The sequence below is a fragment of the Curcuma longa genome, chromosome 7 (genome assembly GCF_044706935.1).
Source record: "Curcuma longa cultivar G26 ecotype Majalengka, Jawa Barat chromosome 7, ITB_CL_G26_1.1, whole genome shotgun sequence".
In the NCBI taxonomy this organism is placed as follows: Eukaryota; Viridiplantae; Streptophyta; class Magnoliopsida; order Zingiberales; family Zingiberaceae; genus Curcuma; species Curcuma longa.
The window spans coordinates 8,406,639-8,420,149 of record NC_133867.1 but is presented as its reverse complement, the minus strand read 5'-3'; the positions used below and the strand labels follow the sequence as shown (position 1 = coordinate 8,420,149).

Genomic DNA, 13,511 nt, shown 5'->3' with positions numbered 1-13,511 from the left:
ACAAATAAATCTTCACAAATCTCCCAACAGTCAGTGCTGTTCACTCTGTCTAGGAGCAACAAGTGCGTGTAATCGTTAATCCCCATCTCGCCTATGAAGAAGAACGGCTTAATTGGCTCCCGGCGTTATGACTTCGTAGAGATCGGATTGTTGCATTAGTTTTTCTGGAAGGAAAAGAGCGTTGGTATTGATGGAACCATGAAAGCTGGACGTTGAAGGAGTAATCCGCACATGAAATGTTCGTCCCCTGGGCTTCGAAGAAGGCAAGCGCGCAGGCTCCAGCCACGGCAAAGTTAGCTCCTCGCTTTAAGTGCTCCTTGCTATTGTTTCCCGCGAGATAGGGTGCTACTAACGGCAGTCCCAGTGGTTGTACTGAGAAACCATACCTTAGTGTTTGTTTGCAGAGATAGATATTGACGCTAACCAATTTTGTCCAAGAAAACACTCTAAAAAAACAGATGCCCAAATATGTAATACCAATGAAGTCCACGACGAGTCGGCCATCCGAGAAGCGGCCGGTAGGATGTCTGAAGTAAGTCTCGCCGTAGGGTAGATGGTTCGCTGGCATCACATCGCCACCAAAGTAAGCTAAGTTTCCGGTGTCAGTGAGTGAGTTTCCGAAAGCTAATAGCGCAGAATAACCACCAGTTGCAGGAATGTTTACTAGTTACTGTTCAACTAATGTAAACCCAAATATTAATTTTTCATGACTATATAAATAGACAGTTAAAAATAATAAATGCAATAACTTCCTTTATAAGTTTAATAGTACAAAGTTTAATCTTAAAGTTCAAGATATACACCAAACTTAAATTTTATATTGCTCGAATGTTATAGCTTTGTTTAAATATTATAAGGCTAGCTCTCAATTTCAATTACTTAAAACTTTAATATCATAAATTTATTATTTATTAAAAAAACTTCTTTAATATTTATAAATTTGAGAAAAGAAATTATTAATAAACATTAAAAAATCTTTATCCATAAATATTAATGAACATAATACATATATATTCAAATTTATTTATTTAATTTACCTTAACTTGAACGAATATAAACAACATCCACAGCCTTAGAAAAGCCACATAATCTTGGACACGATAGTAGATAATCATATTGAGCAAATCCATTGAGCCGTGTTAATTAAGAAGAATGAAGGACCATATAAAACGTAGTTATTAGAACAAATTGAAGGAATTAAGATTCACAAAATGTTGGAGCATCAGAATGCATCAAGCCAATCGAAAGAGTGGCCAATGCCAGAATCACAGCTCGGAATCGTTCTCGGCAACGTACAGCGCTGACAACGCTATCAGAAGTAAACGCATCAGAGACTCTAATTTATTGCCTTTTGCTTTGGATAAACAAGGAATGCAATCAAAACAGGGGGGGAACTATTTTTTTTTGGATTTTTGAGAGACAAAAAAGCACATTCAGAACTCGAATATAAAGCGGAATTCTCCAGTTCAACAAAATTTAAATCGAACCATGTGCAGGCATGGAATTAATCGAACTGGGAACAAGAAAAGGAAATACATTTTATGATTTCGATTTAAAAGAGCGAGCTTTCAAGGATAACTATTTCACTCGCGATGAAAAGAATGGAGATCTTCGATTTCTGAGTTTGATGGTATCTTTGCGAAGTCATCGCGGATCAAAATGTCATTGAATAAAAAGGGAAGAGGAAAACGGCATCTACGAGAAGACATCAGGACAGAGAAAGGCGGGTAAAAACCGAAGCAGGGACCAAAGATCCTACTGCATTGCTGGCTTCTCTATGCCAAAGAAATCGAACCGTGAACAAGAAAAAACAAAAGATTTTTACGATTTCGGAACCGACAAAGATGTGTAAAGGCTCAGACGCTATGAAACGATCGACATCTTTGATTTCTGGGTTTGATGACACATTTGCAAGACGAAAACGTTGTGAATGAAAAAGGAAGAAGACGATAAACTACAACAAGAAGAGATCGAGAGAACGGAGGCTGGTGATGAATGGAGCAGCGCCACCGCAATGAAAACTGATTTGGCTCATTTAACATATTTATAGGGATGTAGGACGGAGTTAAACCCTAGCTTCAGTTAATTGACGAATATACCCATAATGATTATGTCGAATTACAAACCCGTTCGAAACATGTTTAAATAAAATTTATAAATGTGGGCTAAATTAAAATTAGGCCATTTTACTACATTTACAAATTGCAAATCAATATTGGTTTTTTTAAATCATCTTTCGTGGCTAATTTTTTTCCAATTACTCTTTAAATTTCATCTTCCTCTCAAAATCCAAATTGCGTCATAATTTTTCAAACTATATATTATTTGAATTCTTTCTGAACTTATTTGATCTTTGCAAAGTCTCCGTCACTTTAAATTTTGGATAAATAACTCAATTTTGTATCAAATTAAAATTTTAACGAAATAAAATAGAGGAAAAAAAGGTATAAATTATTTTTCGTTCAAATATTTATAGTGATATATAAATAAAAATGAAGAAATTAAAATTTTATTAGCAGAAGATAATATATATATATTTCTAAATTAGATTGAAGCAACATAAACAAATCTAAGTGCTCTTTTTTATTCTGCTAAGAAAATTTAAGAAAAAAAATACAGCTAAAATATTTTTCTATCGATTTATTTTTATTTTTATTTTATATATATATTTTAGACAATGAATTATGAAGTGGGAAAAAAGATACACAAACCCATCGTCATTTAACCCTTCTGAATCATTTCAGCAAACAGCTTCTCGGCGTCCAGCCCACCACCCCCGGCCTGTGCATGCTTCTGACTTCTGAGGATGATGCTGTGCGATTGCAGCCGTAGGAAGGCATGCGTTCAAGAACTGGATGGCTTCATTAATTAATTCAATCGGCCATCCTTGCGCATGCCGTTGATCAAGATCACATCGTAGTACTAACGATTGTCAATAACAATATCTACCAATTATTTTATATGAAACACGATCGAGAAATTCAAAGATGTAATTCTATCACCAGATTCCTTTTCAGACAAAAAATAAATTCCCTTCTTTGAAAGAGAATGATTTTTCGGATGACTTCAGCTCGAAGCGTTTCATTTTGGCATTATATGAATTATTTATTTATCATTCAAGTCTCAGACAAAATTCATTTGCATTTGATTATGAATTAAAAGGTGGCTGAATACTGTTTCTTCTGGATGGTTAAGGTTGATTATATTCTGTACGTACTATTTTAAACTATTGCTAATTATTTAAATAAGCTTTCTCAAACCTTGATACCTAACTAATTAATTAATTAGCCTCCTCCTGTTGGAAGAATTATATATGCAGTCCACTTCATTTCAGCAAAAATGAAGTGGACTGGATTGTTAGTTGTCAATCAATCATTAATGATCTCAATTAACTGAACACAATATCAGTAATATATATGATCAGTCAGATAGTTTTGTTCTCTCTTTATTAAGCAAGCTAGCTGTTTTCTATTTAAGCACAAAAGATCTAATGGCAAAATTACTTTAATCAGATATGCAGGTGCTCTTGTGCTGGCTATTTAATTATATAACAAATTTGAGAGTTGAGCTTGTTAAACAAGCTAGTAGAGATTTGTGTTAAACATTGCATTTGTCCTCTCTTTTCATGGAAGAGAAATACAGATTCTATTAAAGTCTGAGGAGACAATGTTAAATATTTAGATAATTTGTCCGAGTCTTTTAAGTTTGTTCGAGTTTTTAGGTAACTGAGTCGTTCCGAATTTTTAGGTAACCGAGTCTTTTATTTTATTTATTCATGTTGAGATGGTCTATTGTAAAAGCCTATTTATAGGCTTGTTTGGCTTGTCTTTGGATAATAAGAAGTTGGCTTTTCCCTTCATCTATTCTCTATTTTCTATCCCCAAACTGCTGCAGCAGTTCGGTATCTGGGCCTAACAGTGGTATCAGAGCCATCTAGGGTTCCGCCGCCGTCTAGGGTTTTTTCTTTAGCGCCGTCGGTTGAGAAGAAGCAGACGAAGTCCGCCCTCTCGCCCTCTCGTGAGCTGCGCTGCGTTGCGCAGGGAGAAAAACGCGATCTTTGTTGATCGGCGCAAGGACAGCTCCTGCACAGTCGGCGGCGTCGGACGAAGCAAGGAAGAAGGAGGAGGAACGTTCTCCCATCTCGCAACCGAGCACCGACGAACATAGCGCTAGGGTTTGCCCTCGAGGTCAAGGCTCTGCCTTCGCACCTCCTCGCAGGTCGGCTCTGCCTTGGTCAGGCGGCGTCGCTTCTCTCGTCCAGCAGTCGCAGGTGGTTTGAAGCGCTCGAATTGCTTGCCGGCAAAGATTAATCTTTGTTGGTCAAGGGGAATCCCCTCATTGCCCTGGATCTTGGCTTTTACATTGCTTTATCCAAGGGTTATTGTCTTGCCAGTGAGAGTTTTATTGAAGATCTGCATCGTATGCGTTATCCAAGAAAAGGGAATCTAAAAGAGCATTTAGTTTTGATCTGATAAGCAGTCTCTTCAACTTTCCTTGTGCAGAATCAAAATATTTTTTTTCACCACCACCATACTGCTCCCTTGCTGCAACGGGGTGCAATTCTACCAAACATCTCAGAACGAGAGTGCTAGCACTGCATATTGTCTCTCCCCTGCCGCAACATCCAAGTTTTTTTTCTTTCAGCATCGCGAATCAGAGCCCGGAGGCGATCGCCAGCAAGCAGACGCAAGGAATCGCAACGCCGGTGTCAGGTATCAGAATTATCTCCTTCAATGGCATTCGAAAGTAATTTTATGCAACCTGCAATTCCACGCTTTGATGGTCACTATGACCATTGGAGCATGCTCATGGAGAATTTCTTAAGGTCCAAAGAATATTGGACGGTCGTGATTTCTGGAGTAGAAAAATCAAAAGAAGATGCTGCGCTAACAGAAGAGCAATTGAAAGATCTTAAAGCAAAGAATTATCTCTTCCAAGCTATAGATCGTTCAATCTTGGAAACCATTCTCTGCAAGAATACTGCAAAAGATATCTGGGATTCTATGAAAAAGAAGTACCAAGGCACGACAAGAGCTAAGAGGCAGCAGCTTCAAGCACTTCGTTCAGAGTTTGAAATGCTCCGAATGAAATCAGGAGAATCAGTTTCAGAATATTTTTCAAGAACGATGACAATCGTCAATAAAATGCGGATCCTTGGTGACAAGACAGAGGATGTTCTCATCATCGAAAAAATCCTTCGATCTATGACACCAAAATTTAATTTTGTTGTCTGCGCCATTGAAGAAGCAAATGATGTAAGTACACTTTCAATTGATGAATTACAAGGTTCATTATTGGTTCATGAGCAGAAAATCAATCAATATGAAAAAGAGGAGCAAGCATTGAAGGCTTTATCAGAAAATCACTCTACAAATTATAGAAGTGATAGAGGACGAGGAAGAGGTAGAGGTCGAGGAAGAGGAGGAAGATACAACAACGATCAAGGAAACCAACAACAAAATCAACATCAAGAGAATTATTTTCAAAGAAGAGGACGTGGAGGTTATTATTCAACAACTGATAGAACAAAGTCAGCAGACAAGTCCAATGTTGAATGTTACCGATGTCATAGGTATGGCCATTATAGATCAGAATGTTACACTAATTTGAATAAACAAAATGGAGATCAGACTAACTTTGCAGAAGAAGAAGAAGAAGAAGAAGTGTCTCTTTTGATGGTATGTCATGAGAAAGAGAAAACTCAACGACATGTATGGTATTTAGATACAGGTTGCAGCAACCACATGTGTGGGGAGAAGGATACATTTTCTGACTTAGATGAAACCTTTCGCAGTTCTGTCAAATTTGGCGACAACTCTACAATTTCTGTTATGGGAAAGGGAAAGGTAACCATACAAGCAAAAGGAAATACTACCCATACTATCTCTAATGTTCTTTTTGTGCCAGATTTAAAGACTAATTTGCTTAGTGTGGGTCAACTACAAGAAAAAGGATATGAAATTGCTATTAAAGATGGAGTTTGTCGCATTCAAGATGCAAAGTTGGGATTAATTGCGCAAGTTAACATGACAGCCAATCATATGTTTCCACTTGATCTTCATACAACATCTCATTCATGTTTTTCAGCAAAATCTGATGATGAGGCATGGTTATGGCACTTTCGTTATGGACATCTAAATTTTAGTGGATTAAAAACACTAAAACAAAAGAATATGGTGATCGGTCTTCCTCAAATTACAAATCCTTCTCAAGTTTGTGAAGAATGTGTTGTTAGCAAACAACACCGTAATCAATTCCCCCAGGGAAAATCTTGGAGAGCAAAGGCGGCATTGGAGCTTGTCCATTCAGATATTTGCGGGCCAATAACACCACATTCTAATGGAGGTAAAAGATACATAATTACCTTTATTGATGATTATAGTCGCAAAATATGGATTTATTTTTTGCAAGAAAAATCTGAAGCCCTTACTGCTTTCAAAAATTATAAAGTACTTGTCGAGAAAGAAATTGGCAATTCGATTAAAGTTCTGCGTACAGATCGTGGTGGAGAATATAACTCACATGAATTTGCAAATTTTTGTGAGAATCATGGAATCAAAAGACAACTTACAGCTGCTTACACACCCCAACAGAATGGTATATGTGAAAGGAAGAACCGCACTATTATGAATATGGTGCGAAGCCTTCTAACGACAAGTGGTATTCCTAAAAATTTTTGGCCAGAAGCAGTTAATTGGAGTATCCATATATTGAATAGAAGTCCCACATTATCTGTTCAAAATATGACACCAGAGGAAGCTTGGAGTGGAAGAAAACCAACGGTTGATCATTTTCGGATTTTCGGATGTATTGCTTATGCTCATATTCCAGATGAAAGGAGAAAGAAGTTAGACAACAAAGGTGAAAAATGCATTTTTCTTGGTATAAGTAATACATCGAAAGCTTATAGATTATATAATCCTTGCACTAAGAAAATCATTATAAGTCGTGATGTTATTTTTGATGAAAAAGACACTTGGCCATGGAATCAAAATTGTGTTAAAGGAATTATCCCAGCAGATCTTGATGATGATGAGAAAGTACAACAATCTATGGAGGATAAGGAACAAATCCCAGCAGATCTTGATGATGATGAGAAAGTTCAACAACCTATGGAGGATAAGCAACATGAGGAAATCTCTCAAAATACTCCTATAGCAGATCAAAGTTCAATGGAAGTAGAATCGCAAAGGCCACAACGTGTTCGAAGAAGACCGGCATGGATGTCTAATTATGAGGTGACTGGAATTGATCAAGGTGATGATCCTCTTATACATTTTGCTTTATTTTCAGATTGTGATCCTACAACCTTTGAAAGTGCCGTCAAAGATGCAAAATGGCGTAAGGCGATAGATGATGAAATTGAAGCCATTGAAAGAAATAATACTTGGGAGTTAACTGATCTTCCAAAAGGACACAAAACCATTGGTGTAAAGTGGGTCTTCAAAACAAAAATAAAAGAAAATGGTGAAGTTGACAAGTATAAAGCGCGTCTAGTAGCTAAGGGATATAAGCAAGAGTATGGAATTGATTATACAGAAGTTTTTGCTCCCGTTGCAAGCAATGATGGAACAATCAGACTGGTTTATTGCCGAAGTGAAGATCAAGTTGCAGATATACAGACCAAGCCTCTCAAGTTAGCTACATTTGAGGTTACGTGATCTACTTGGAGTCTATTCACGTGCTGCTGTTGTTTTCTCTTAAACTGATTTCTGCCGACTTCAGTTTAAGGGAGGGTGTTAAATATTTAGATAATTTGTCCGAGTCTTTTAAGTTTGTTCGAGTTTTTAGGTAACTGAGTCGTTCCGAATTTTTAGGTAACCGAGTCTTTTATTTTATTTATTCATGTTGAGATGGTCTATTGTAAAAGCCTATTTATAGGCTTGTTTGGCTTGTCTTTGGTGTTTTCCAGAAGTCGACCCTCCGTTCCAATCTGGATATGTCAGCTTTGCTGGTGTCTTTTCATCCTTAAGAAAGTCTCAGTCAATTAAGATGAGGTCAATTAAGTTGAGGCTTGCTAACTTCAGTTTGGACTTCATACCATTTTAGTGATTTTCTTTTTGATTATATGGACTTAAATCAAAGGCATAAATTTCAATGATAATTTTGATGTTCTCTTTGTTTGTGTGCACAGTTATAGAACATTGGCCATGCTGTCCAGTTTCTTACAGATTTCCTGATTCCTTGATGCTAAGAGTAACTGTAAGTTTTTCCCCTTGAAAAATAGGTAGGACGTACGGGAGAACATACAAAGCTATATTCCCCTGAGAATCAAGAAAATGCAGGATGAAAAGATTTGCAGCTTGATTCAGTTCCATCCTCCTTCACATGGTACAAGGTTTGTCAATTTTCAAGAGTGAAAGAGAATTGAAGCACTTTCCATTTCTCTTGTGTACCAATCAACAACAGCAAATTTTAACAGTCAAAGTGATAGTCCTATATTCCAATTTTTGTCTATCTTGTGTTAATGAAACTCATAGTTACCTAGAGTTAATCAGTTGGTTTTACATGGATGATTGGTTCTTCTCTAATCTCAAATGACAATTCTGGAAATTTTTAATTTATAAGATGTTTAATGAGTGAAGACGGACTGTTATCTCGCTGACCTTTATGTTTCAATATTTTCTATAAGAACTAAATGTGAATACTAAGTACAAGCCTATAACACACTTGATGCAGATTATGAATAGGATTCAAACTTTGAATTTCAAATTCGATTTTAAGTTGTTGGGTAATTAATTACACTATTTTGGCTTGTTATCTTTTAATTTGATACATGAAGGATTGGCATGCTTCCGATCTTAATTACACTATTTTTACACTATTATATTGTAAAAAAAAATTTATTAGCCCTCGCCAAAAATTATTTCTGGATCCGCCCCTGGTTATGAACTTGTATAAGTGTTGTAATATTTACTGTATTTTTTTAGAATTAGGGTGGCTGAGTTGATGAAGGAGTCAAGGAGGTTGTATTCTCTAAAGTTGAGATGACCGAGTCGATGAAGGAGTCAAGGAGGTTGTGTCCTCTAGAGTCGGAGTGGTCGAGCCGATGAAGGAGTCGAGGAGGTTGTATCCTTTGGAATTGGGGTAGCCGAGTCGATGAAGGAGTCAAGAAGATTGTCCTCTAGAGTTGGAGTGGTTGAACCGATAAAAGAGTCGAGGAGGCTGTCATTTGGAGTCAGGGCATCCAAGTCGATATAACGGAGTCAAGGAGGCTGTGTGCTCTAAAATCAAGGTGGCCAAGCCAATAAAGGAATCAAGAAGATTGTGCCCTCTTAAGTCAGGGTGGCCGAGTCAATGGATGAAAGAGCCAAATTCTCAAATCGAGCTAATTAGGTTCGAAATTGGCTCTTTGATCTCAACCAAATCTTAACTTTTCACTTCTTTATAGACTTGACTATTAACTTGATTCTGCCACATGATTTCGACCCTCTTCTTATCATATCATACACTATTCAAAATTTAAAAGTTTAATATTTTTTGAATAAGAAGAACTCTAAGAATTCATTAATGATATTGGTTAATAAGTATTATTATCTTAAGTCATGAATTTGTAATAAATTTTATGAAGATTAAAAAAATTTAATCTTAAATTGATAAATAGATATACAATTCAAATTTTTTAATTTAAATTTTAGGAGAATTTTAGAAATTTATTTATGTTGTTGATTATTGAATATGATTGTTTTAAAATTTATAATGAAAATTTTAAATTGCGAGGGGAGCTGCGCGGGAAGGTAGGGGACCTGTGCTCGATAAATAATAGCTACTGGTAGATCTGGATCCCTCACTCGACAGTCGACACTAAAATTAATGGAGCATCACTTCCTTGTCGTCGCCGACGGTCACCAGGGCCAAGTCAGCCCCGCCCTGAACCTATCCCGGCGCCTCGCAGACGCCGCCGGCGCCAGGATCACCTTTTCCACCACCGTCGCCGGTCACCGCCGCATGTTTCCAGCCTCCGCCGACCAAGAAGTCCATGAGGGCCTCATCTCCTTCATCCCCTTCTCTGACGGCCAGGAGGACAGCCAGAGAATCCAGGATCTGAAGGACTTCTTCGCCCGGACCAAATCCGTTGGCTCCCAATCCCTCTCCGCCATCCTCCGCTCCCTGGACGCCCGCGGCCAGCCCGTCACTTGCGTCATATACGGGCTCCTCCTCTCCTGGGCTGCCGACGTCGCGCGCAATCACGGTCTCCCATCCGTCTACTATTGGATTCAACCCGCCACCGTCTTCGCCCTCTACTATAACTACTTCCAGGACTGTGACCGATTCATGAGCTCCCATGATGATCCACAGGTTCCGGTGACCTTTCCCGGGCTGCCGCCGCTCAGGATCCGCGACCTCCCCACCACCCTCACCATCACCGATATGGAACACCCGATGATCTTGATTCAGAAATTGTTGAAGGAGGACCTCGACGTTCTGGATCGAGAGGCGTCCACGGCGATAGTGCTGGCGAACACGTTCGAGGAACTGGAAGCCGATGCGCTCACAGTCCGAGGTCGGGATCTGAAGGTGATGGCGATCGGGCCAGTTATGAGCGTTAACGGACCCAATCTGTTCGAGCTGGACGAACAGAGGTACATGGAGTGGCTGGATTCGAAGGCCGGGGGGTCGGTGGTGTACGTGTCGTTCGGGAGCTTCACTACGTTAAAGAAGCGTCAGGCGGAGGAGATCGCCCGGGGGCTGCGGGCGACCGGACGACCGTATCTGTGGGTGGTGCGGAAGGACAACGGAGAGGAGGTGAAAGGCCTGGTGAGGGAGGAAACGGCGGCGGAAGAGAAGGCGATGGTGGTGGAATGGTGCACTCAGGTGCGGGTGCTGTCGCACGCGGCGGTGGGGTGTTTCGTGACGCACTGCGGGTGGAACTCGACGTCGGAGAGCCTGGCGTGCGGCGTGCCCATGGTGGGCGTGCCGCAGTTTGCGGAGCAACCGACGAACGCGAAGCTGCTGGAGGTGTGGGGAACGGGCGTGAGGGCGGAGACGGACGCCGAGGGCGTGGTGGAGGCGGCGGAGTTGGCGAGGTGCGTGGAGAGTGTGATGGGGGAGGGGGAGAAGGCGGCAGAGATTAGGCGGAGCGCGGAGATGTGGAAGGATCTGGCTAAGGCAGCCGTGGCGGAAGGTGGGTCGTCGGATCGCAATCTGAGGGCGTTCGTTGAAGAGATGGCATCCAGTTCGACTCACCTGATCTCTAAATAAGAATTATCTGCTCCTCCTCTCTCTTTCTCAATAATACCAATAATTATTGAGAATTTTTTATCTGTATTTTCTATGTAGGTGTTCCATCTATCATATTTTATTCTGCAATTTTCAGGACGTATTTAAACTTGTTGTCGAATTCTGAAAAGACTCATCTAAGTTATTTAATGTTCATTTTCCCATTCCACCGATAGCTGCCATCGTGATTTTGTCCCTCTCTTCGCTTACTTGGAAGCTTTGATGTCAAGATTTTAATTTATGTCGATTAATTTTAAGATTGATTAACTTGATTGTTTTGGTGCATTGTCAAGTCATCAACAGTAAAACCACAAATCAATAAAATGCCATGTCAACTCTTGTTGGCCGTCGTATGCGCTACGGCGTATCCGTTCCGATCACCAGTTACGACGTATTTGCAAGAATCTAAGGAAGCAGAGAACTGAACCGTAACGGTTAGTAGGGCGTCGGGGGAAACTTCTCGACAAGGCCACTCCGACGCTAAAGTCAGAAATAGAAAAAATAGAAGTTGTAGTATGTGTAGAGAATTAGAGATGAAGTTTATTCATACATATGGGATTTATATAGAGATAGCGGGGGCGTGATCTTCGGATTTCAACGCTTGTGATTGGCTATGATGGTGCCATTAACTGACCGATCTCTGACAGTTTCCAAACATCTAATGGCTCAGCGATGTTGATTATCCTTATTTGACTGCTAGGATTGTTAGGGACTAAGTCTGGGAAATTAGTCTCTATCCTATCCTTTTGGATGAATTAATAAGTCTATAGAAGGAGTCAACATAATTGTCTATTAATGTTTGACCTGATATCTGAGGTTGGAAGACTATGTGACCGATCTATAGGAGTGGCTGAGTTGTGCGGGCATTATTCGAGCTTGGACAAGTCGCTGAACTGACCTAAGTATGCGTCTAAGCTATCTTAAGTATGCTTGAGCTGACCTAAGTGAGTGACCGAGCTCTCCTATATATGCAACCCAGTTAAACCAAGCAGGTGACCGAGTTCTCATAGGTACGACCGAGCTATCTGGAGAGTATGACTGCGTTTATTGTGAGATACTAGGACCACGTTATGAGGTCGGTTCATGAAACCAGGCCCAAGTCATGAGGTCGGCTCCTGAGGCCAGGACCACGTCATGAGGTTGATTCGTAAAACTCGGGACCAAGTCATGAGGTCGGCGTGTGATATCGGGACCCAGTCACGAGGTCGGTATGTGATGCAAGTACTTTACTAGGATTACGGTAGAAGCTCAATATGCATTGTCTGAGGCTAGGAAGAGCTCGACTCATGCTCTAGGAAACGTGTCGACCTCTCCATGAGGTCGGTGACTTTTTAAAGACGGGTGTACGAGTTAGAAGTAAAGAGGCCGATGTTTTCTGAATGAGTATTATACCCATTTTTTCTTATCTCTTTTCTTATCCGTCATCCACATCATCATTACATACTTTTGCCGAATCATTGATGAAAAATTTTCATTCAGTATCAAATAAATAGAAAAGCACTCATAACAAAGTGCTTCATTAGTATAACATTTTTAGTTCAATTGTCTATTAAAAAAAATCTATCTGTTAATTTATAGGAGTTGGGATTTATTCTTTAGATGTTTAAAAATTGAAAGGTGTTTTGTTGTTGTATCATTATGCAAGGGCTATGATATTGATTTTTAAACACTAATTTATGATGGTGATTTTTAAAAATCTTACTGTGTAGATATTCTCCTTAATTAAGAATAACATAAACTTATATAATTCTATTTCCTCTCCGTCTATATAACCTCCTTATTTTGCACGCACAGGTATGGGATCCCACCATGTTCAACCTGCTTTTTCTTTCAAGTTTCTTTTTTCTTCTTCAGTGACTGACTTGAGTGTCGGAGTGGTCAAGCCAGGGACACCCTTGGCCTTCCTTTTCACTGTATTGGTGCTTGTAGGTCCCGGAACTCATCATCATTTTTATCATGTATGTCCTTACCATATCATATATCATTCAAAAAATAAAAATTTAATATTTTTTAAATAAAAAAAATCCTAAGAACCTATTAATGATATGGATTAACGAGTATTATTATGCTAAGTCTTATAATAAATTTTAGAAAGACTTTATGAGTTTAAAAAAATTATGATTCTTAATTTATGTTATCGAATTAATTTAGAAGAAATTGATAAATAAATATACTATTCAAAAATTTTAATATTTTTTTACATCAGTAGAATTAAATTTTATAATGAAAATTTTAAATTGCGCGAAGGGGAGCCACGCAGGAAGGTAGGGGAGCAAAAAAAAAAATGATAA

At 39.2% G+C, this 13,511-nt stretch overlaps 2 protein-coding genes across 2 annotated transcripts; both read left to right on the top strand.

Annotated features, from left to right (window-relative positions):
• The first annotated feature begins 4,733 nt into the window (after positions 1-4,733).
• LOC141832585 (uncharacterized) lies at positions 4,734-7,661 on the top strand. Its single transcript, XM_074720068.1, has 4 exons — positions 4,734-5,286; positions 5,381-5,572; positions 5,908-6,345; positions 6,973-7,661. Exons 1-4 carry the CDS (start codon positions 4,734-4,736, stop codon positions 7,659-7,661), a joined length of 1,872 nt encoding a protein of 623 aa, XP_074576169.1.
• A 2,129-nt stretch (positions 7,662-9,790) lies between these two features.
• Positions 9,791-11,312, top strand: LOC141831532 (cyanidin 3-O-rutinoside 5-O-glucosyltransferase-like). The gene has a single exon (XM_074718907.1). The coding sequence runs from the start codon at positions 9,814-9,816 to the stop codon at positions 11,200-11,202; it is 1,389 nt and encodes a 462-aa protein (XP_074575008.1). The 5' UTR covers positions 9,791-9,813; the 3' UTR covers positions 11,203-11,312.
• Positions 11,313-13,511: the final 2,199 nt, after the last annotated feature.